Source organism: Saccostrea cucullata, unplaced genomic scaffold (genome assembly GCF_032062105.1).
Source record: "Saccostrea cucullata isolate Sc308-1 unplaced genomic scaffold, CSIRO_AGI_Scuc_v1 ctg9434, whole genome shotgun sequence".
NCBI classification, from domain to species: Eukaryota; Metazoa; Mollusca; class Bivalvia; order Ostreida; family Ostreidae; genus Saccostrea; species Saccostrea cuccullata.
In genome coordinates, this window is record NW_026939043.1 from 24,639 (window position 1) to 48,676 (window position 24,038).

Consider the following 24,038-nt stretch of genomic DNA (forward strand, 5'->3'; position numbering starts at 1 on the left):
GGATTTAATGAGTGATTTTGGTTATACTGTGTGAAATGTATAGGGATGGTTTTCTTTCTTCTTTAGATATTCTTGACTCTAATTTTGACATTACAATACCGTTAAATGTGCTCCGCGGGTATAAAACATGTTGATTTTAAAATGAAGTAAATTGCAATTGATTTTTGTTAAATCCAATGGAATGAAACTTCACACATCAACAAAACAAATATTTTCACATATTATGTTGTGTTTATTTAAAATTTCTAGTGAGTAATATAACGATGATTGATATCGTCCACGAACTTTTCGAACAACCCTCGTATAAAAAAATATAAACTCTAACAATGTATAAAATTGCAGAAACTCTGAACATTCACAAACTATAGATTTTCAGAATGTTTTTATGTACATATGTTCAAACAAAAGTAAAGTATCACTTATACTCAATGGAATATATAGTCATTTCTCTTTATTAAGTTTGCGTCCCAAATGGATATACGCAATCTGATGTGTATGACACTTATAGCGATGTCCGTGAATGGCCAAAGTGTCTTTGATAAGCCTAGCCTTCGGGAAAAATGTCCATTGGTTAATGTGGAGGAGGTGGAACTACTAATCAACTCCGCAGCCCACAAAGTGATAATGTCTTACTTAAAAGATACAGATTCTCAGTTCAATCAATACAGGACAGAAATGTATGATCTGAAGAAGATGCTGCAAAAGAACTCTTTGGAAATTCAATTGTTGAAAGAGAAAATTGAAAATCAAGAAGACTTGATAAGGAATTTGCAAAACAATGTGGAGGCGCAGGCTGTTAAACAAGGTAGCTCTCTTTTCAAATTCAGAATTAAATACTAGCCGTATTTAATTAAACTGATTTGGTAAGAATGTACCACTTTTTTCAGTTTCTACATTTCAAGTCTGCTGTATGTGAAAATTGTGTATCTTCTATGTATTCAGTTTTTTGACAGGTGCGCGACTCGTAAACGGAAGTTCTTTTAGAGAGGGTAGAGTTGAGGTCTACAAAGATGGCGTATGGGGAACAGTTTGTGATGACAGTTGGGACTACAGTGATGCCAATGTGATCTGTAGACAACTATTTGGATTAGTTGGGTATAACTACCAGATATCTTTGATGTCCCTCATTCGATTTTATATTGTTTAAGGAAGTAATATTCTAGAGGTTTTTAATTTATTGAAGGAAAAAAATTACTTTACTTATTTACCATGAGCATTTTTGGAGATCAAATCTAAACAAATAAGAAATCAGAAAAAGTGATGAATGACATTTTATGATTGGATATGGTGTATGAAATGGAATATATGGAATAACGAACAATATTCAAGCTCAAAGCTCCATTCAAACACAATACAAATCAAAAACAGAGCAAACATGGGCATATACAACGTCAGAGATGGGATCAAGTGCCATGGAAGAGTGAGCAACCTTTCCTCATAATAAGAACAAGAGGCCCAGGGGCCACAGCGCTCACCTGAGCACATCAGGCTTGAATTTACTCCCCCCAAAGGCGTTCATTATTTGAACAAACTAGTTTGTGACCCTTGCCCCTGACAGTTGAACAAAGTTGAATCTACACTAGAGAATGATGCCACATGTTTCATCTTTCCTGCCCATCTGATTTTTAGACTATATATTCCTATGTAAAATTTGGCCATTTTAGCCTTGGGAACAAACTTATCTACACTACCTGAGGATGATCTTTGATGTCCCAGTGGTTCTGAAGAAGAAGATTTTTCAAGATTTTTTATATTGTTTAAGGAAGAACAAACTTGAATACATTCTAGAGGTTTTTAATTTATTGAAGGAAAAAATATTACTTTAAAACTTATTTACCATGAGCATTTTTGGATGATTCCACATGAAATCTAAACAAATAAGTATATTCCTAGAAAAAGTGATGAACAAACTTGAATCTACACATTTTATGAGATTGGCCCATATGAAGATTTTTAAAGTATGAAATGGAATATATGGAATAACGAACAATATTCATCTTTCCTGGCCCAGTGGTTCTGGAGGCTCAAAGCTCCATTCAAACACATCTTTCCTGGCCCAGTGGTTCTGGAGAAGAAGATTTTTCAAGATTTTTCCTATATATTCCTATGTAAAACAAATGAACAAACTTGAATCACACTACATGAGGATGATTCCACATGAATTTTATCTTTCCTGGCCCAGTGGTTCTGGAGAAGAAGATTTTTAAAGATTTTTCCTATATATTCCTATGTAAAACTTGGGTTGGCCATTTTGGCCCCACCCTTGCCCCGGGGGTCATGATTTGAACAATCTTGAATCTACACTACCTGAGGATGATTCCACATGAGTTTCATCTTTCCTGGCCCAGTGGTTCTGGAGAAGAAGATTTTTTAAAAATGCCATTAATTCTTATCAAATACATGATTATCTCCCCTTGGAAAAGGGCGTGGCCCTTCATTTGAACATACTTGAATCCCCTTTACCTAAGGATACTTTGTGGCAAGTTTTGTTGAAATTGGCCCAGTGGTTCTTTAGAAGAAGATGAAAATGTGAAAAGTTTACGACGACGACGACGACGCCAACGACGACAGACGACGGACAAATTTTGATCAGAAAAGCTCACTTGAGCCTTCGGCTCAGGTGAGCTAAAAACAGAAAGGTGCAAAACAATTGAAACAAACATTAATATCTTTTCAAAATATTGATATATATATATTATTTGGGATTGTTTCCATTTTTGTGCTTTTTTGTTAGCGGATGGAAAAGGGAAAAAAATGTCGGATGCAAACGTTAGTCGTATCAGTTTAAGACTTGTAATATAACAACCAAGCTCTATGATAAACGTGATGTCTTTAATATTTCTATCGTCAACTTCCCTTACTTATGCTGCAATATACCTTCATCATCTGCAAACAGAATTTATATATCACAGTTGATTCGATACGCAACACCCCTACTAATGTTATTGTGATTTAAATTCAAGACACGTGGGTTAGCTTTACCTATTCGAAGGCGATAAGGTAGAACCGGTTTTATAAATAAAATTGGCAGTAAACAGGGAATTGTTACAGTTTGTTTCTTTTGAAAACATGTCCTGTGAAAAATGTGTTTCCAGACCTTCCTGAAAGACTTTCATGATTTTCAACAGAAATGGGTGGCTAAAAGGGGGGGGGGGTTAAATACGGTAACAATTAAATTATCTAACCGTATTTTACTGCAAAAATTACAGCTCGCTAGCGACCGATACGCTGGTAAAAATTTATAATATCATCTACACTGACAAAACTTTTTTTTCCTTATATGGCTATTGCTATCAATGCGCACAGAGGATCTTACCACTAGCAACTGACCAATAATTTTTATTGTTGATTGAATATTGTATGATCATGTCAATGGAGTGCAAAATAAGAAAAAATGTTCGTATGAACAAAATGCAAACATTCGAAACTATGAAAGATATTTTAATTTGTTGTAAACTAGAAAAAGAAATATTAGTAAAATGTATACTAGTTAGTTCAAGTTCAGAACACCAGCACTTCAAGGGTACGGAAGATGAGCAGCTTCTCGTATGCATTTAAATGGACAAAATTTTTACATGACTTCACTCGTGATCACGTGTGTGGGAATCCACCTGACAATTGTATTCACCGATAGTAGAATAAAGGAATTTATAAACCGTAAAATTCCTGGATTATTCGTAGTAACCTACAATGCAGTTCTCATTCAGCTGATTTGTCAGCTAAAGTCACATTGGTGCCTCCTTTGCTAATCTGACGCCACAAAATATAGTCCCGGTTTCCATGCAAAATATTTGTCCAAAAAGAAATTTTTTATTTCATTACAGCAGATAATTGTATCATAGAGAATACTTATAAATTAAATTTTAATGAATTCAAGAGAGATCAATTGAAGTTCATTTCTAGAGAATGATATTATAGGGTGGTGAAATCTAAAACGCAACATAACTTTTCTGTTTACCATGTCTCCACGTGTTAGTCACTTCCTAGCCACATTTCCGTGAATAATTTACCCTATCTCGCTGTAGTCTCGCTAACTCTCGCCAGAGCCTACTGCCAGAGCTGCTCTGAACTCATCGGGTATTATAATTTGCAGAACACCGAAAAATAAAAGGTTCCGAACACATTAGCAGGGGTGCGCAAGAGCATTCTCTACGTATGAACAATTTCTAAAGCAATGTAAACTGTTGACAAACAGGTCGATGAAAGAAGAATATAAGACCCCACCTCTGATGTTTTGGAGGTTCTTGTTTGCTCTGCTCCTAATTTGTAATGTTTTATGGACTTTGATATTGTTCGTTATCTCCATTTCCTTCATTTAAGCATTAATACTAAATGCTTAAATAATTATAAAATATAAAAGATACGGCAGGATTAAAAAAAAAACAATCTGTGGCAGATCAACTTTTGACATTTCATGTAGTGAATTGCCAAAGAGAATGTGATTAAAATTTGTGAAGTAATATTAAACAGATAAATCAGTTTTAAAATCATTAGCTACATTTTGTATCATGAAGTTATTTACAATATATTTCCTATTTCCTTGGAAGAGATTCTCTACGTGCGATTTATTTATAAACAGACAAAAACTGACAAATTGGAGTTTCAAGTCACAAATACAGTATTTTACAAAAGTTCTATCGAAATAATATCTTTTACTGCAATGCATATCAAAAATTTGAATAGCATGCATGTCAGAAACGTTTTAAGCAATATGAGCTACAAATATATTTTTATCTTTTATGAAACCTTTTATTGGATAATGAATGTTAAATTTCCTGTTCATCGTCTACCTATAAAGGAAGTCATTTTTTTTTTTTGATTATTCAAATTTCGGTGAGACAGAAAAAAACTTCCTTCTTGAATTTCATTTAGTCAATTGTATAATTTACAGTGTAATACATGAAATTTATTTTCAACAAAGTTGAGTACTAGTATATTGATCTCACTTGACCAATTATATATATTAACATTTGTCAATTAATTTTCTTATGTAATATTTCAGGTTCATTAATCTTTTTTCAAACGCATAAAATGTTGGCTTCGACATTTTTTTCTATTTCAAAGTATCCATTGCTATCTTTCTTGACCAATTTGTTTAGAGAATCGTGAAAGTTAAATGTTCGAAAATCAGGGTACATTAATCATATATGCAATTTTTTTTTTACAGAAGTCCGTATTCTTATGCACGTTTTGGACAGGGAGTTGGTATCATTCAGATGGATGATATCAATTGCTACGGCTTTGAAAGCTCCCTATTGCAGTGTACGCATACAAATCATCTGAACCACAACTGTGGTCACTCGGAGGATGCTGGTGTTGTGTGTATGAGAGGTATTTGTAACATAACTTTTTTCAGAGGTAGATCACTTGCAGACATATGTCTGAATTGTTGATGCCACTATCTTTAGTTTCAGTTTTAATTTTAATCAGTTCGTCTTCTCCAGAACCATTTGTTGTATTTTAACAAGTAAAAAAATGTGTTATTAAATGTCAATCTGTTAACGTTTTCATCATACTTTTAACAAAGTAAGAGCTAGTGTCTATAATTTCTTTAAGACTTTTATGTCCATAATGGACTTTTTTCAAGTCGTATACTCCAATTTATAGTTAGGGTCTAAAATATCACCCTTTTATGTGTAGAATATAGGCCGGGCCTTTTCATAAGCGATTGTTCAATTGATTATGTAAAATTATAGAAGATTATTGCCTTAGTTTTAAATTACTGTATCTAATAACAGTATTGAGTAGAGACAACTTTTAGAAAAGCTATTAATGTTCCTTTCTCAGAAAGTCCGAGAGATAGAGAGAGAACTGGTAAACTGCATCGACATGTCAACTGCACACTTTCTGTTTACTTTAGAGAGCACAAATAAACAAAATTTTTAAAATATTTTTATAATTAAGATTAAGATAAATAATCATTCAAAATAATTATTAGCCTAATTCTTTTTTCGAGCTTGGTAATTTTATATTAATTTGTGCTTTTTCGAAGTCTGCTTATGTATCTTAAATTTGTATCTATAATATTTTAGCACCACCTATACGACTTTCAAGACAATTAGAATTTCAAGGACGAGTAGAAGTTTACAAGTACAGTGAATGGGGAACAGTTTGTGATGATGACTGGGACCATAGAGATGCTGGTGTTATTTGTAGAAGTCTAGGTTATAGTGAGTAAGTCTGTAATGCAACCTTCAGTTCTAATAAGTTCATTTTATTATTTTTTGAACAGTGCAAAGTCTGTCCGTCTTTCTGCTTGTCTCTCCGGAATACTAGTTCTCATTGATAAATCGATGATACAGGTATTCAAAGGAGATGGGAGAACTTAGCGTGCAAAAAACTCACTAGTTTCAGTTATATACAATTCATATTTAAATTGTGAATTTAATATTTAAAGTAAAGTTCTCGTTATTGATATTTATGAAATTACGATAAACAAAAAATTCTGAGGAAAATTAAAAATGTTATTTTTTATTAAAAAAAAAAATAATGTGGTATCCATTGGATTAGATTGATTGATTGATTGTATATTGTTTAACGTCCCTCTCGAGAATTTTTCACTCATTTGGAGACGCCACCACTTGCCGATGGAGTGCAGGAAATTTTGTCCTATACTCGGCACTCAGGGCCATTGAGCAGGGAGGGATCTTTTTCGTGCCAGCACCTACTGCGACACGGGACCTCGGTTTATACGGCCTCATCCTAAGGACCGGTCTCTACGTCCCACAGTGAGATTCAAACCCGCGACGTAAGCATTAAATTCGAGGCCTTGCAATAAAAATCCTGAGTAGCATTCTCTACTGACACTAGCAGGCTAACCACTACGCTATGCAAGTCCTGATAAAGGATGGCATTTAATTCATGTTAGTGATATGACCATTGACTTAGTGGACTTCAAGTATTTTTCGAAAAGATACGACAGTTATGTCATATAATTACTAGTATATTTTTAAGATATAGTAGGTCTTTGCTCCATCAATTTGGAAACCAAAATATGTATATTTGTATACGAATTTTGAGGATTAAAGTCTTTTCACCCTAACAATTTTTATGGTTTAAAGTGCAAACATTGAATCTATTTTCATTTAATAAAGTTTAGATTTACCAATTATTGTCTAAAATGTATAGGTCGCCATATTATTTAAGATGGGAGACGTAAATAAACAGAAGCAAATGTCAACATAAAAATTCATACACTTTTTGTAAACAGTATCATAAATATTATGTAAAAACTGATTCAAATGCATAATTCTGATGCTGAAAGTTCTTAAATACTTGATACTTATAAGATATTTTTGAATTGTTGATATCAGGGAGACTATTTTACATTAGAAGTACAATAAAAGAAAATGCCTGAATAAAACTGCCTTAGTAGGAGTTATTGCCCTTCTCAACATTTTTTTTAAAGATTGTATAATTGATTAAAAAAAGAAAACATGCATTTTTTAAATTCTTTTACTTAACATTCTACCACGATTGTTGTAAAGATTAAAGAAAACCGGCGGACATTATTCTCCAATAAATCACGAACGTCATCAAAAAATTATGAGATCAGAAACACGTATCAAATCTGAACAATTCAAATGCATGTTTGGCTGTAGAATGAAATACTTGTTAAGACCGCATCGATGTGTCGTCTTTTGCAGTATAAACACTGTAAATTGCATAAAGTTGCTGATGAATGTCGGTTTTTATAGCTAAGAGGGGCTATTCCACGGACCTCCCTACACATTTAAACAACGTGATTTTAGTCCCAATAGAGTAGTAAAACAGGAACATAATTTTGTTATTGTACACTTAACAAAACTTCTAAGTGTCCACTTTAAGGGGGATGTACAAGCCATATTGGATCTAGTCTGGTGTAAAATAAGAAATACCAAGAATGCGCTTAATACTCTACTAAACTAGCCCAAAGTTACTCAAAGTGCTAATGCACTCATTACCTACTATTAGAGACCAAAATTAGTCAACAATTAAGTTTATTTTGTTTTAATTAGGAGGAAATTTATCATGTTAGAACTGCGCAGCTACAGCATTTACAAGATGATAAATGCATTGAAAATGGTGTTAGTTTGATTCATTGATAATATGGCTACAACCATTTGTTTCGCTTTTTTCTTGTCATTATCCATAATTCTTGAAAATTTGATTTTTCATATGGGTGTCTTCCTGAGTCCATGTGTTTATTTCGTCCGCCATTCCTCTGTCACACAGAGTTTGAATAACATTGATTTTTAGAATAAATGCGACCATAATAACATCAAGACAAGAAATTACTAAGTAATAATCATTAGGTTATATTACTTACTACTTTTATTTGTTGCATCGCATCATCTGATTAATGAAAAAATGCGATTTTAACCCCACTCCAGCAAATCGGGAAAAACTGATCTGTTTACAGTTCGAGTTTCCTCGTTCAAATTATTCCACTGAGCACGTGGTTGGCATGTGCATATATCTGTTGTGGATAGATCCGTTTATTACCATGATTATATTAAATTTTTCACGGAACAAGTCTTGATAATTTGTTGGTTTCTTTTAACACTCATTAAAAAAAGATAAAAATGTCCTAAACATATGTGTTTACGGCGGGTCTTTTTTCTGTGGCGATAGAAGTTATTTTCAAATGGGGCACTGCAAGGAGGATGCTTAGCAATTAATTTGAAAATGTTAAACAATATGCGGTGCATGAAAAACAAATTGTAATTACATGTCTTACATTCGAAAATTGGTACATATGTATATTTTAAGTTAGATAGAAAAAATAGGCAGTTATAGGATTTCCTTCAGGCACCTCACATAAATAGCTAGATTGTTTGCAATGACCAACACATTGTATGGAGTAATGTTTGGACATAAAAACGCATCATGTCTCATTAATATGTTGACAACGTTGTAAGCTATTGCTCATTGAACATACGAAGCTTGATAAAATATATTGAGTTGTTTCTTTAAAATTTAGAAGCGAGTACAATGTTTGCAAAGAATGCCATGGTCCATTGCATATGCTATGTCTATCATCGCAATAAAAAGTGAGAGCACCCCCCCCCCCGAAAATCCTATGTTTGTTTTTCAAAATAGTGCAAAAAATTAAAAAATTTTGCATTACTAAGTACGTGATGGAATATGTACTAGCCTTATAAGACCACTTGTTATAAAAAAATATTTGGTTGCCCTCTCTCCCGATCTATACTGCCTGGAAATGGCCCGACTCATTTTTTTTTTACATCCCATTACACAATATTTTTTTCTTTTTCTTCCGTTAACAATTGTGTTTAAATTTTAAGGAATTTCTTTCTCACCTATAAATACGGACCCAATAATTTTTCCCTGAGTTGGGAGAACCACCAAACGTCATTTTAAAGATGGTATAAAATATTTAATTATGTTGATTTTTTTCTTTACTTTGTAAAATTTTAATTTTGACAATATGGGCAAATAGAATTTTCGTCACAAGTACCTGCATGACGTCATTTTCAGTTGTGACATCACAAACAAGGAGCAAAACTTCAGCATATGCTATTTATAGAACTTGTGTTTGGCTATGTTTCTAATCTGAATTGTGGTTTAGTAGATATAGAGATAGTTCGAACTTTTTGATCACCCCTGGTACTAGTAGGTATTAAAACAAGGTCATTCATATCGATTAGATGTGTCTTATTTCTTTGTGTTTCATTGGTGATAATTAAAATTTTGATAGATAATATAAGTTATCTATGGCAAATTACAAACTCTTAATCTTAACTTTGATGTTGCTCATTTTTCCTTACCTGGAATCATAGATTTTAAGATTTTTTTATATCAATACGTACACTACTTAACAACTGTTCGATAATAATACTAAATAAATTACTTCAAGCCACACTATAACACTTTTCCTCTTTTAAAAGTGTTCATATTATTTGAAATATTTTGCAACTGTAATTCTCTTCTACATTTAAAGATTGTTATGTCCCTCCATATTAAGAAGAGGTCTGGAAAACAAAATTCTGTGCTAAAAATAGACCACGTGCTGCTATCCATGAACTACTTTCACGGTTCTTTACACTCTTTTTGAAGACAACGGTACCTTATTTTGAACTTGAAATTATCATTTAAAAGTGCAAAATTTAGACATTTTCTCAACAAATGGTTGTAGAGAGAACATTAATGCACAGTTTGCACATTTTTTTGGATTTTTTAAGGCTCTGCTGAATTCTGTAGCTGCGCAGTTCTAAAGAACATATCAAAAGCATTTTTCTGCAAAAGTATAGATAATATATACACAACATGCATTCAGTTATGCATATTTATTGTATCTTTATCATAAGGACTTAAAATTTGATCAAAATATAATGTATTTTAGCCATTTGAAGAAATGTTTACATTTTGTTCTCACTGCACTAAAGGTGGCCGGACATCCCCCTTAATAAATGCATTATTTTTAAAACTGCTTCATAGAATGGTATGATATTTTCAAATTATTACAGCATACGAGTCTTCTAAACAATTGTAGAAAGAAAATAAAATATCACCGATGAAAACCAATGTTCCGTGACGAAGCTTAAAAACAAGAAATCTGTACTTTTCGGCACGTGTTTTGTGTAATTAGCATCTTTTGTGATCATTATCAAATTTTAAAATCTGGTTTCACTAAAAAACACAAAACATTGGCAAAATGACCATTGAAATAGAAGGGAGAGCCGTTCAAATGTTGTTATCTGGACCATCCTTGCACCACGTTTTACTCACTTTTAATTTAGCGTTTAATTGTCATTGATATTAATCTTAAAATTAACAACCAGTTTCAAAACCCATTTAAACACATTTTTCTATAGGGTGTGCGTCATTTTTCATCCCCAATTTATCACAATTTGAAAGTTTTGGACAAAATTTAACCAAACCGGAAGTGACCTTGATCTTCGTCTGAGGCCAAAATTTCGCGTCACACCAGGTTAAAAGAGTGTTAAATTGTCCTGAAACAATCTTAGAAACATGATAACAAACAATTTCAATCGTATGAAAATGCTAAGAAATCGGTGCTTGTGACAGTCTAATATCAGCTAGAGCAGTCTGAATAATCCTTAAAGCGGTGCATATACTTGCTAAACAACCTCGGATATTGACCAAAAGGCCTCTGTGTGATGATACACGGTCAAATTCCCGGATCTGAATCCCATTTAACACATTTGGGATTTTTATCAGGAATGTCAAAGCCCCCCCCCCCCCTTCCACACAATTTCAACGGTTTGGAAAGATCTATGCAGTAGGTGTGGCAGCAGATGGGTCAATCTCCTTTTTAGGGGTACATGGTATCCAACAGTAAAGACTGTCTTGTAGAAGTTAGAGCGAGTGGTGGTCTTTCTCCATAGAGGGTTTTTTGTGTGAATTTTCATTTTGAGGGTACATCATTTCCTTGACACTTTGCTTAAAATTCTGACGAGATACTTACATGAAATTTACGCAATATCGAACTTAAATATGCATCATTAATCAATATTTAAAGAAATTATTTATTGTAGGCATTTGTTCTTTTAAACTTAAAAAATGTTGGGTGAACACTTAGAAGTTTGGTTCAGTGTATATTCATTATAACTGATCAATACATATTACGAACAAATTTGTAATTTTACAGGCGCGGATCCAGAAATTTTTTCCAGGGGGGGCCCACCCCAGTCAAAAAAAAAATCCAATCCCAGAAATTTCTTGACAAGCAAAAAAAAAAAAAAAAAAAAAAAAAAAAACCTAAACTCCTCGACCAAACGTCAAAAACCTACATAAAGTATACTTTAATGTTAGATGAAATATGAAGGAAAATTTTGATATTAATGAGATTTAATTTTTCACCTTCATGTTTGTTGCGCTATAGGCATATCGCTCGTCAAGTTCACCCAGCTCCTTTCTCGTTTAAATTCCGCCTTTCGTATGGTCATTATTTAATTACCTTGTTAAAAATATAACCTATCATTGGGTGACTTGGCTGACTTGATTCATTCAAATTGTTAGGCCTTTGTTTCCATACTGAATTTGATAACGGAAAAGTCTATCTGTTCAATTCAAGGCTTTCACGGCGGATATGACAAGTCAACAGGGGATGCTTACTCCTCCAAAGCACCTGGCCACGCATCTCGATGTTTTGATGTTGTAATAGATTGTAGAATTGTTAATCTGATCATTCTTTTATAATATTAGAAAGCTGCATTTGTAAAACTCTAAAAGAACTATTTGAGAATTGTATAATGTATTATGATCAATACCTACACCACAGGAGACGTAAATCAAGACAACCATTAAATTTTAGAACGAAAAAAATAATTGAAATGTTTGTGTCGAGATTGACATGATTTTCTCTCTTGCAAAATAAGCTTTTTATGTGTTTTGGAAAATAATTTTCCAGTATAACAGGGTCATATGCTTATCATTTATTAAAGTATCAAATGCTGTGGGGATTCAATAACAGTAAATCAATGCATTTGATGTGCATAACACCTCTTATGAAATTAAAAAGAACTGTTGATATAGGTAAGCATTTTACGCTAAATACAAATATTAAGAATACTGCAGTATTATTACAGACCTCGAACAAATTAATGCATGACAAAAGTATCTTTTTAACCTAAAATTACATATTCAGAATAAAAAAAAACATCCTTTTAATAGAAAATATTTTAATTAGTAAATAAACTGAAGTGTCATCGTTTCATAACATTACCACAGAAACATCTAAAATAGACGTTTTATGAAACATTAATTAGACATGGACTGGCTGTATCAAATGCAGTGTTTGGACAGGGAACTGGGTCTATAGTCTTTGATGATGTGGACTGTAATGGACGTGAAACTGGTCTATCTGAATGTACATTTTCTTCAACTCACAATTGTCATCATCCTGAGGATGCCGGTGTAATATGCAGACTTCAACGGGGTAAGTGGGTAAAGCTAGTGATACTCTGAAATGTAGTTCACTCAAATTAAGAGAAGTTACAACGTTTAAAATAGTATAATATGTTGAATATCTTTATACTTTAGATAATATCAGACTGTCAAATGGAACATCTGTCAACGAAGGTATTCTTGAGGTGTTAATTAACGGAAAATGGGGAGCTGTCTGTGATAGTGACTGGAATCAAAATGATGCGAAAGTAGCATGTCGGTCTTTGGGATACTCTGGGTAAGAATATTTGAATTAGACTGTATTAAGGGGGATGTACGGCCACCTTTAGTGCTGTGAGAACAAAATGTAAACATTTCTTCAAATGGCTAAAATACATCATATTTTGATCAAATTTTAAGTCCTCATGATAAAGATACAATAAATATTCATAACTGAATGCATGTTGTGCATATATAATCTATACTTTTGCAGAAAAATGCTTTTGATATGCTCCTTAGAACTGCGCAGCTACAGAATTCAGCAGAGCTTTAAAAAATCCAAAAAAATATGCAAACTGTGCATCAATGTTCTCTCTACAACCATTTGTTGAGAAAATGTCTAAATTTTGCACTTTTAAATGATAATTTCAAGTTCAAAACAAGGTATCGTTGTCTTCAAAAAGAGTGTAAAGAACCATGAAAGTAGTTCATGGATAGCAGCACGTGGTCTATTTTTAGCACAGAATTTTGTTTTCCAGACCTCTTCTTAATATGGAGGGACATAACAATCTTTAAATGTAGAAGAGAATTACAGTTGCAAAATATTTCAAATAGTATGAACACTTTTAAAAGAGGAAATGTGTTGTAGTATGGCTTGAAGTAATTTATTTAGTATTATTATCGAATATTTGTTAAATAATGTACTTATATTGATTTCAAAGAAAAAAATCTTAAACTCTTTGATTCCATGTAAGGAAAAATGAGCACCATCAAGTTAAGAATTAAGAGTTTGTAAGTTTGCCACAGATAACTTATAATATATATCAAAATTTTAATTATCACCAATGAAACACAAAGAAATTTAACACATAAAATCGATATGAATGACCTTGATTTAGTACCTACTAGTACGAGGGGTGATCAAAAAGTTCGCGAACTATCTCTATATCTACAAAACCACAATTCAGATTAGAAACAAATTTGGTGCACACATAGCCAAACACAAGTTCTATAAAATAGCATATGCTGAATAAAGTTTTGCTCAAAATGACGTCATTATGCTGGTACTTGTAACGAAAAATTGTTGCCTCAGTGGAACTCGTTTAACAAACGACTAAAATATTTATGGTATATCTTAAAAATGTCTTTGAAGTAGCATATAAGAATTTGTTCATAGTTTATTAAGACAAATGACTTCCTACAAATTCAATCAATGATTGGATAGATCGTTATAGTGAAGGAAGACAGATGGTTAAATATGATACTTGTTATATTGCCCAGTGATATTAGTAAGTTTGAAAAGGGATGTGTTTTTAATTAAGCAATATGCTATCAAAGACCTCCAATTTACACTTTAAAAAATACTTGAATATTTCAACAATAATATAACTATCAAATACCTAAGATATATCGTTTACTTTTTGATCTACCCTCGTATACTCTGTCAAATAAACATTTACAATTTTGATTTTAGCGGAGCAACATTTGAAAAGTAATGAAATCATTCAGAGTGGGTAAGGAGATTTAATGAATAAAAAAACTTTTTCTATTTGCCCTTTTTGTCAAAATTACAATTTTACAGAGTAAAGAAAAAAATCAACATTAATAAATATTTTATACCATCTTTAAAATGACGTTTGGTGGTCTTCCCAACTCAGGGAAAAATACTGGGTCCGTATTTATAGGTGAGAAAAAAAATTCCTAAAATTTTAAACATATTCGTTGACGGAAGAAAAAAAAACATGTAATGGGATGTAAAAAAAAAAAAAATGAGTCGGGCCATTTCTAGGCAGTAGATCTGGGGAGAGGACAACCAAATATTTTCATAACAAATTGTCTTATAAGGCTAGTACATGTTCCATCACATACTTAGTAATGCAAATTTTTTTAATCTTTGGCACTATTTTGAAAAACAAACACAGGAGAGAGAGAGGGGGGGGGGGGGGGGGAGGGGAGGGGTAGCCTCTCATTTTTTTTTTTTTGCGTGATAGACATAGCATATGCAATGGACTTTTCTTTGCAAACATTGTGCTTGCTTCTAAAGAACAAAGTACGGTATTGGCCAAAAAATGCCGGTTGTCAGACATGCTTCGTTCAAAACATTTTGAAAAGCTTAGAATTTTTTGAATCTTATGATATATACATGTATGCATTGGAAAAATAACGCTGAATACAGTACCTTTTATAGCAGAACGTCGAGATTTATCGAAGAATTTTGACGCAACGTCATGAAACGTTTAACGTTACACGTAAGCGTAATCTGAAAATTCTAATTTACTCGCTAGGACACAGTTGATATTACACTGTAAATATAGATTTAAGAAATTAAGTCAATATTGATACGTCATTATTGTTTTGGTTTTTTAAATTTATTTATTATCATTATTACTTACAATGTAATCCTCCACGAAGGTGTCTCCGCTTTAGTTGATTAGAATTAATCCAACAGAGGAATGGGTAGAAAAAGAAATAAACCGTCTTTTCTCTTTGAGATTTGCTTTCTTTTTATTGCATTGATTATATGGGTTCGATATTTTTTTTTAGCTATTTCTCTTAAATAAATTGAGAAAAATTCTTTACATCCGATCTAGTGAAAAATGTCCTGATAAAAAAAAATCGACGTTTCCCCGCACCCCCCCCCCCAAAAATCAGTTCTTTATAGAATATGGTATGTAATGTGCATGAACATTGAATAAAAAACTCGAATATCAAGATAATTCTTATTTATATTATTATCAAAATTTTTGGAACAGTAGTTTAGAATTCCCTCTAATGGTCAATTTTGCCAATAAAGATACTACATCATATAAATAAGAATGCGAGGGATTTCGATCCCGATTCAAAAAAATATCAGCAAGTAAACTTATTAAATTATTTAATGGGTACATTAAAACTGGTCGTTTTTTGAAATTTATATCTTGCTTGATGACAGAGGAATACTTGAAATTTAAATGCAATCCCCCCCCCCCCTTTCTGAGTTCAATGAGTTCATATTATTTATTATTTATTATGCCTAACATAATTTTTTGGGTTTGAATAAGACATGTAAAATGATATTTAATAAGACTGAAAATGAATCATAAATAAAAGTTTTGATTAAAAGTTTTGTTTGGAGGGGGATAAGGGGGTGTATAAATCAGACTCAGTTCTGACTGAATAGTATAACAGGCATTCTTTCAATTCGCTTAAAACATTTTAAACACCTGTTACGAAATATTATTGTTTTAGTATTCAGATTATTACCCTACTCTTTTCTCACTTGAGAGGCTTTCTACATTTTAATTATGAGTCCGTAAAAAATACTTACACACGTATAAGAGTCATTTTTATATATGTTTACATATTCAATGCATGTTGACAATAATGTCGGATAAGTATAATCGCTCATGGATTTTTTTTTCCAGAATCCCCACCTCCTATAGCAGCCGATGACAAATATTTATCTCAAATTCCAAATACGTGGCTTTATTTCGTTTTCGCCTATTCTAATTAGGATCAAAATATTTGAGTTGGTGGTAAGACTTTCCGTTTTTTTTCATTTCTCAAAAAAGTTTTGCTTGGTAGAAGAATGTAGCAATTTAAAAACAAAAAATCAAAACTTTCTTGTGTCTTTACTTTTCTGATAATTGAACATGATAAACCTATGATTCTCGCAATAAACAAAAAAAATCTAATGGGTTAATTACAATACAATACAGACAGGTATTTCCTATGTGTAAAGTATATACTAAACATGTAAAATGTATTGGTCCATGAAAAGTAATTTTAGTCATTTTCCACAGAAATGAATGTTAATAAATAAAAATGTGCAAAAACAAAAAACAAAAACAAAACAAAACCAAAACAAAACAAAGAACAAGATCAACCTGCAACCTCCAACCCGGGAATTAACACGGGTCTTTCATAAGTTGGCCCATGACACCACCCTCCCCCATAAATAGGTATTTCCTCTTCTGAAAATGTTGCAGTGACGTAGCATCGTTTTTGAAAGTGAGGGGGGAGGGGGCAGCCAAAGATAAAAAAATAACTTACCTAAAAAGCTGACAAGCAAAACAAAAAATATTAATGAAAATAAAAAAAAAACATAAAAAAGGGGGGGTGGGGGTGATTGCCCAAACTCGAAAGTCATGTTTCAGGGGGGAAAGGGTGTGTATGTGTGTAAAGGCCAACTTCTTTAGTACCATTTTTTGATATTATATATACTATATGTACTTTACCCTTAATTCGCTGTACTGTAACAAAAAGTGGAGGGGGGGGGGGGCAACCGGCCTATCAAAGAGCATTTCCAATTGTAAAATTTATGTTTGGAAAAAATCCCCCCTCCCCTGTTGCTACGTGCCTATGTTGAATTTTTTTGACAGAAAAAAATGAGTCGTTAGATTCCTCTTTAGCAGTGGTGAATTGGCTTTTCTAATTCTACATGTAATTCCTTGTATGTCCCAATATACCCCATACCGTTTCTATAGTACAAAATGAATAATGATATGGCGTGGTTGGATTTTATCATACATAAACGTGTATTAATATGTGGTAACTAAATATAGTGCAAATATTAAAAATAGATGCTAGTTTTTCTACATGAAGGTCATGATCACAAATTAAGAAATTCAAATGTGATTGTCTATGCAATCGGAAAATACGGATTTACCTGGATTTAAGTGTGAAATACATTTACATGTATCTGTGTATATAAAAGACGTACTGTTTACGAATATCACTAATTTCATGGCTTAATTGCAGCACACTCAGAATTTTTTCGTTGGAAAAACAAAACAGCAAATGTATCTGCTTTCCTTCGTAACAAAGAATCACGTGGGTTCTATCTCATCCGTTTGACTCTCTACTGTTACATGTAATCTCTTAAAAATCTAAAAATCCAAGGATGAAGGGTAGAGGAGTCCTTAGCTTGATCACAAGTCAGAAGCTGGGGAGTGTCGCTGACCAATGTCAGATAAATTTAAAATTCCACAAACATGCGCATCATTGTTAAGTCTTTTTTTTTTAACCAAATAACCACTGGCTTCTAAATATATATTTCTGTAAACATGTAATATATGACTCTTCATCGGCGTCGGAAGCAAACTAAAAGTGGGGGCGGGTGGGGGGGGCTAAGTGTAAGAAAAAAAATTTAGCCCCCCCCCCTATAAAAACTGACAAGCAAGAAGAAAAGTTTATGTCCATTGTCCAAACACGAAAAACCTATTTCGTTGGGGGGGGGGGGGGGGGGGGGGGGGGGGGGGGGGGGGGGGGGGGGGGGGGGGGGGGGGGGGGGGGGGGGGGGTGGGGGGGGGGGGGGGGGGGGGGGGGGGGGGGGGGGGGGGGGGGGGGGGGGGGGGGGGGGGGGGTGGGGGGGGGGGGGGGGGGGTGGGGGGGGTAAACCTACGCAGTAATGTTCAATGTCTATTAATACTAAATCTATCTTTCAAAAAAAAAAATCTGCAGGAATTATTTGCAAAAAATTATAATCAATAAACATTTGAATTTGTATGCGCTATTTTGTACTATTAATATGCATACTATCTAGTATTCGGGAACTTAACTTATTTTCTTGGATTGGTTGTGTTTCTTTTTTGTGTTTTTTTTTTCATCTGCTATCAATATACACACTGTCAAGATTTACAGCATGTATATAATATTTATATTTCACAATAAAGGCTATGAAGCAATACTTGATCTGAATAATTAATGTTGAACCATACTTAAATGCTACATTTTAAAAATGTTATCGTAAAGTTTATTCAATGTATGTACATTTTATTGTATTTTAATGGCTGTCATGATTGTTCGGAGGTCACACAATTTATGACTAGTATTATGACTACGTATACAGTACTACGTATTGACTAGTATTATGACTACGTATACAGTACTACGTATTGAGGAAGGCTCGTAAAGGAAAATATAATTATACTGAGGTACATGTATCACAGATTTTTTTAATTACTCTTGTAATAATTAGATTAAAAATCTAATTATCGTGCTATATTTGTGAATGACATTTACCGGTATGTGTTGTCATTCATAATCAATGCTACATGTACATGAACAGCCGACAATATTCGAGTACAAACAGCATAAGTGGCATCATTAACTATAATTTAAACTTTGTTTTCAAAATATTTTATTTATATTGAGGGGTATATATAGTTAGCTTTGTCCAGTGATGCGACTTGAAATTAAAAAATCTCTTTTCTGTGTACATTAAGCGTCATTAACATCGATATCAGGAAAATTGTGTCGGTAAAATTTCTTTTTCCGTATGTTAACTTTTGTAAAATTTATATTGATCACAGGTGACAACCAACACTATTTTAATGGTGTGTCTGAGATATGTAATGATGAACTTATATGCGGAGTATAAAAGTGGTTGTTGCATGTGAAAGGGTCTAATTTCAGCAAAGATTACTCATTTTTCAGCATAATTTAACGATTTTGCACGACCATTCGATGTTTAGCGCGTATCAGTGACGTCATAGTTAAAAATTACGTCATTTTTGTACCTATAGAATTTACTTCGCATCTTCCTTACTTCAATGCATAACATCAAACAATGATACAAAGATGATTAAAATATCGTATTATTTGCGGCGAATTATTGCTTATACCGTATTTTGTTCTTTCAAAGAAACAACTCAATATATTTTATCAAGCTTCGTATATTCAATGAGCGAGATCTTACAATGTTGTCAACATAATGAAACATGATGCGTTTTTATGTCCAAACATTATTCCATACAATGTGTGGTTCATTGCAAACAATCTAGCTATTTATGTGAGGTGCCTGAAGGAAATCTTATAATTGCCTATTTTTTCTATCTAACTGCTAAACAAAATAGACACATGTACCAACTTTTCGAATGTAAGACATGTAATTACAATTTGTTTTTCATGCACTGCATATTGTTTAACATTTTCAAATTAAATGCTAAGCAACTTCCATGCAGTGCCCCATTTGAAAATAACTTCTATCGCCACAGAAAAAAGACCCGCCGTAATCATATATGTTTAGGACTTGTTTTATCTTTTTTCTTTAGTTTTAAAGAAACCAACAAATCATCAAGACTTGTTCCATGAAAAATTAAATATAATCATGGTAATAAACGCATCTATCCACAGCAGATATATGCATATGCCAACCACGTGCTCAGTGGAGTGATATTATCGAGGAAACTCGAGCTGTAAACAGAACAGTTTTTCCCGATTTGCTGGAGTGGGGTTAAAATCGCTTTTTTTCATTAATCAGACGATGCAATGCAACAAATAAAAGTATTAAGTAATATAACCTAATGATTATTACTTAGTAATTTCTTGTCTTGATGTTATTATGGTCGCATTTATTCTAAAACCAATGCTATGCGAACTCTGTGTGACCGAGGAATGGCGGACGAAATAAACACATGGCCTCAGGAAGACACCCATATGAAAAATCAAATTTTCAAGAATTATGGATAATGACAAGAAAAAAAGCGAAACAAATGGTTGTAGCCATATTATCAATGAATCAAACTAACACTATATATTCAATGCATTTTTCATCTCGTGAATGCTGTAGCTGCGCAGTTCTAACATGATTAATATCCTCCTAATTAAAACAAAATAAACTTAATTATTAACTGATTTTGGTCTCTAACAGTAGGTAATTAGTGCATTAGCACTTTGAGTAACTTTGGGCTAGTTTAGAAGAGTATTAAGCGCATTCTTGGTATTTCTTATTTTACACCAGACTAGATCCAATATGGCTTGTACATCCCCCTTAAGCATTGTAGTGAAACCTTGTCTACTCTGATGCTCTGGTTCCCAATTATAAATCGTTCAAACTTGGTTTTGCCCCAATGTCAGTGCTAAGTTGCTCATATTTGAAAAATACATTCTCACCGTTGAAATGTTTTTTTTCTTGGAATTGCTTGAAGCATTTAGCAATAATCACAAAATAATAAACAGCTAAACAACTAAACAGTTCTAAATTTGAGAACCCCAAAACAACCCAGGACAAGAGATTAAGTCCCATGGTAGGATTGTCACATATCAAAAATTACAATATTTTATTCTTATATTTTTGAACTCCTTATACAAACGATGCACTATACATAAATGATTACAGGTATAGCTGTATTTTTTTATATGTCAAGAAGACATTGTCTAATATTCATATGCATAAATGTTTGTATTTCTAGAGGGGGGCTCTCTGCTGTAGCAAATATTTATGGAGGAAATGAACAGATATGGCTGGACGGAATAAATTGTAATGGAAACGAGAACTCTTTGGTGGAGTGCTCCCAGTCAGTAATCACATTAAGGACCTGCAGCGTTAGAAGAAGAGCTGGAGTCATCTGTTACAACACCGTAAATGGTATATGTACATATTAAAAAGTATACTAAATGTCTATAGAATTTTAGCGTTCAGAATCTTGACGTTTTATTGAATGCTGGGTAACTGTATACTAGGTTAAGATATATGTGAGAGAGAGGGAGGCAATGTAGCCTTCATAATAATTTTTGTTTGTTTTCTTAAAAGAAATTATGAAACTTCAGAAGGATTCATCTATAGGCCACGACATCATAGTGACACCAACAATATATATAAATGGAGACTGGACTGAATTTTGTCGGGACGGATGGGATGATTCAGCGGCTAAGGTTGTGTGCAGAAGTCTTGGTTACTCTGGGTATGTTGACGCACACATTCCCCTCACACACACCTTTTCACACACGCGCTTATTTAAAGAAAATCTCTCTGTAGGACCTGTAAACAGAGTTAGACTAGAGACTGGATATCTTTAACGTTGTTGCCAGTTTCTTTTCTACAGTACATTTAATCCAATCTTAATATTTTCATTAATGAGAGTAAATGTCACACATAAAAAATTTTTTATTTCCGTATGTTTTAAAAATTATTATACCTTATAGAGAAAATCTAGAACCTGTTGTTAATAACTTAAACACCACATGAAAAATAATGAGTGTTGTCAAATATTGATATGATTTTTTCTAGTGTTGTGAGAAATGGTTAAAAGTAGGAGAAATCTACTTTAAATTTGTGCCAAAAATAATTTTTATTCTTCCAGAACTTATCCTTTTCTTAAATTTGTTTCTCTGTAAAGAAGGGATATATATTTTCATGTTTAGCAACAGTTACTTAAAATTTAGCCAATTCCTATAACTTTTAAAAAGTGGGAAAACGAACATTGCCATTCAAAATCAAAATTTAATAACGTTTTTTTAATCGCAATATTTCAGGAAATATATCGACGGAGTCTGTTTTTTTTTTTTTCATTTTACACGTATGAATTAGTTTCTGTTGAAAGAAATATCTTTTTAAAAAAAATAACAATGTTACTCTTCTTCGTTGGAAATTAAAAAAAGTGTTTGGAGTAAGTATTAAGAGTGCATTAACAAACATCTATTGTTTTTTCCTTAGTTATGCTGATTTAGTGGACAAAGGGCAAGCAGGAATAAATCAAAGAGAGGTTTTTATGAACGTTGATTGTACTGCAAATGAGGAAACTTTGACCCAATGCAACATTGGCACAATTGGCTTTGAACAATGCAATAATACTAGCCCTGTAGGGATAAAATGTTATGCTAATGTTGAAAGTATGTTTATATATATATTTATATACATCGTACATGTATTTATTAATTTCTATACACAAATTTCGGCAAATATTTATATGCAAATGTTAACAGTAATTTTAAACCTTTGCATAAAAATTGGGTTTGCTTGAAATAACGAAATATATATATTTCTTTCTTTCTTTTTAATAACGTAACATGGTTAGAATCAAACTTGTAATGCATTCACTTTCAAGTGTAGATTGTATAAACTGTTGTTAAACTTGATGCAAGATTAACAACAGAATTTTAATTACGAAGAAATCGACAGTATCCTTCACGAAAGTCTAATTCAGGTTTAACAACAAGAAGGTAAACATAGATGATGTTTATTTCAGTATGCATGTAAACAACATTGCTGAAATGTTTCACTTCATGTTACATGTATCATTTTTACAGAGTTTATTAGGCTAGTCAATGGAACTACAAGAAGCGAAGGGCGTGTAGAAATATTTATTAATGGGGAATGGGGAACTATTTGCGAAAATTATTGGAGCGATGCAAATGCAGAAGTGGTGTGCAAAAGTCTTGGATACTCAAGGTAATTATATATGCGTTTTCTTTCCATTGAATCTCTTCCTTAAAATAGAAGTATCATTGCAATTTTTTTTATTTCCTTAATAGAACCTCGACTGCTCACCGTCATGCCTATTTCGGACCTGGGACCGGGCGTGTTTGGTTAGACAGAGTTCAATGCCAGGGCACAGAGCCCTCAATCTTTGACTGTAGACACACAGGCTACGGAAAAGGATATTGTGCACATATCAGTGATGCTGGTGTAACATGCTCATAATTCTTTCATAACCACAAGTTACTGCTACCGTTTTGACCTTCTGCAATTTAATTATGTGATATTGAGGATGTCTGTATTTGTATTTTGTATTGTAATACATTTTTACGGCGTCGAGCTTTAGCTCGGCGCTCATCTAGCTATGAGGAAATCTCTGACTGCTCACCGCTTTCTTCATGCGCTAAATCATGTATCTGGCGTAGGAATATACATGCCAATTTTTGCGTTTATTCCATAAATTAATTGCTTGAAAATCATACAATTTCAACAGTCCTATACATGATTGCCTTCTCACCCACTTTCGTCGGGATTTCCGGATTCGGTTCGTAAATTAGGTTGTACTTTTAAATTCCAGTTACAACTTTATAAAGAATGCAGACGGCTATGTGCAGTAGGCCAGTAAATTATCAGTGCAGATGTAAACAATAAACTGGAATTGTTTTGACAAATCAAAATTTAAAATGGCCTCCAATAGAACAAGATTAATTGTTATCAGGACCAGCAGGAACAAATTGAAGTAAGAGAAAGAGAAACAATATCTATGTACATGTCAAGGAATCTTGGA

The 24,038-nt window shown here is 33.0% G+C and overlaps 1 protein-coding gene across 1 annotated transcript; it reads left to right on the forward strand.

The window, feature by feature from the left end:
* Positions 1-462: 462 nt before the first annotated feature.
* LOC134252149 (deleted in malignant brain tumors 1 protein-like) lies at positions 463-23,561 on the forward strand. The gene is made up of 11 exons (XM_062734588.1): positions 463-805; positions 954-1,095; positions 5,168-5,331; positions 6,033-6,174; positions 12,735-12,904; positions 13,009-13,150; positions 21,246-21,421; positions 21,587-21,737; positions 22,490-22,665; positions 23,083-23,224; positions 23,308-23,561. The coding sequence occupies exons 1-11, from the start codon at positions 472-474 to the stop codon at positions 23,474-23,476; spliced, it is 1,908 nt and encodes a 635-aa protein (XP_062590572.1). The 5' UTR covers positions 463-471; the 3' UTR covers positions 23,477-23,561.
* The last annotated feature ends 477 nt before the right edge of the window (positions 23,562-24,038 follow it).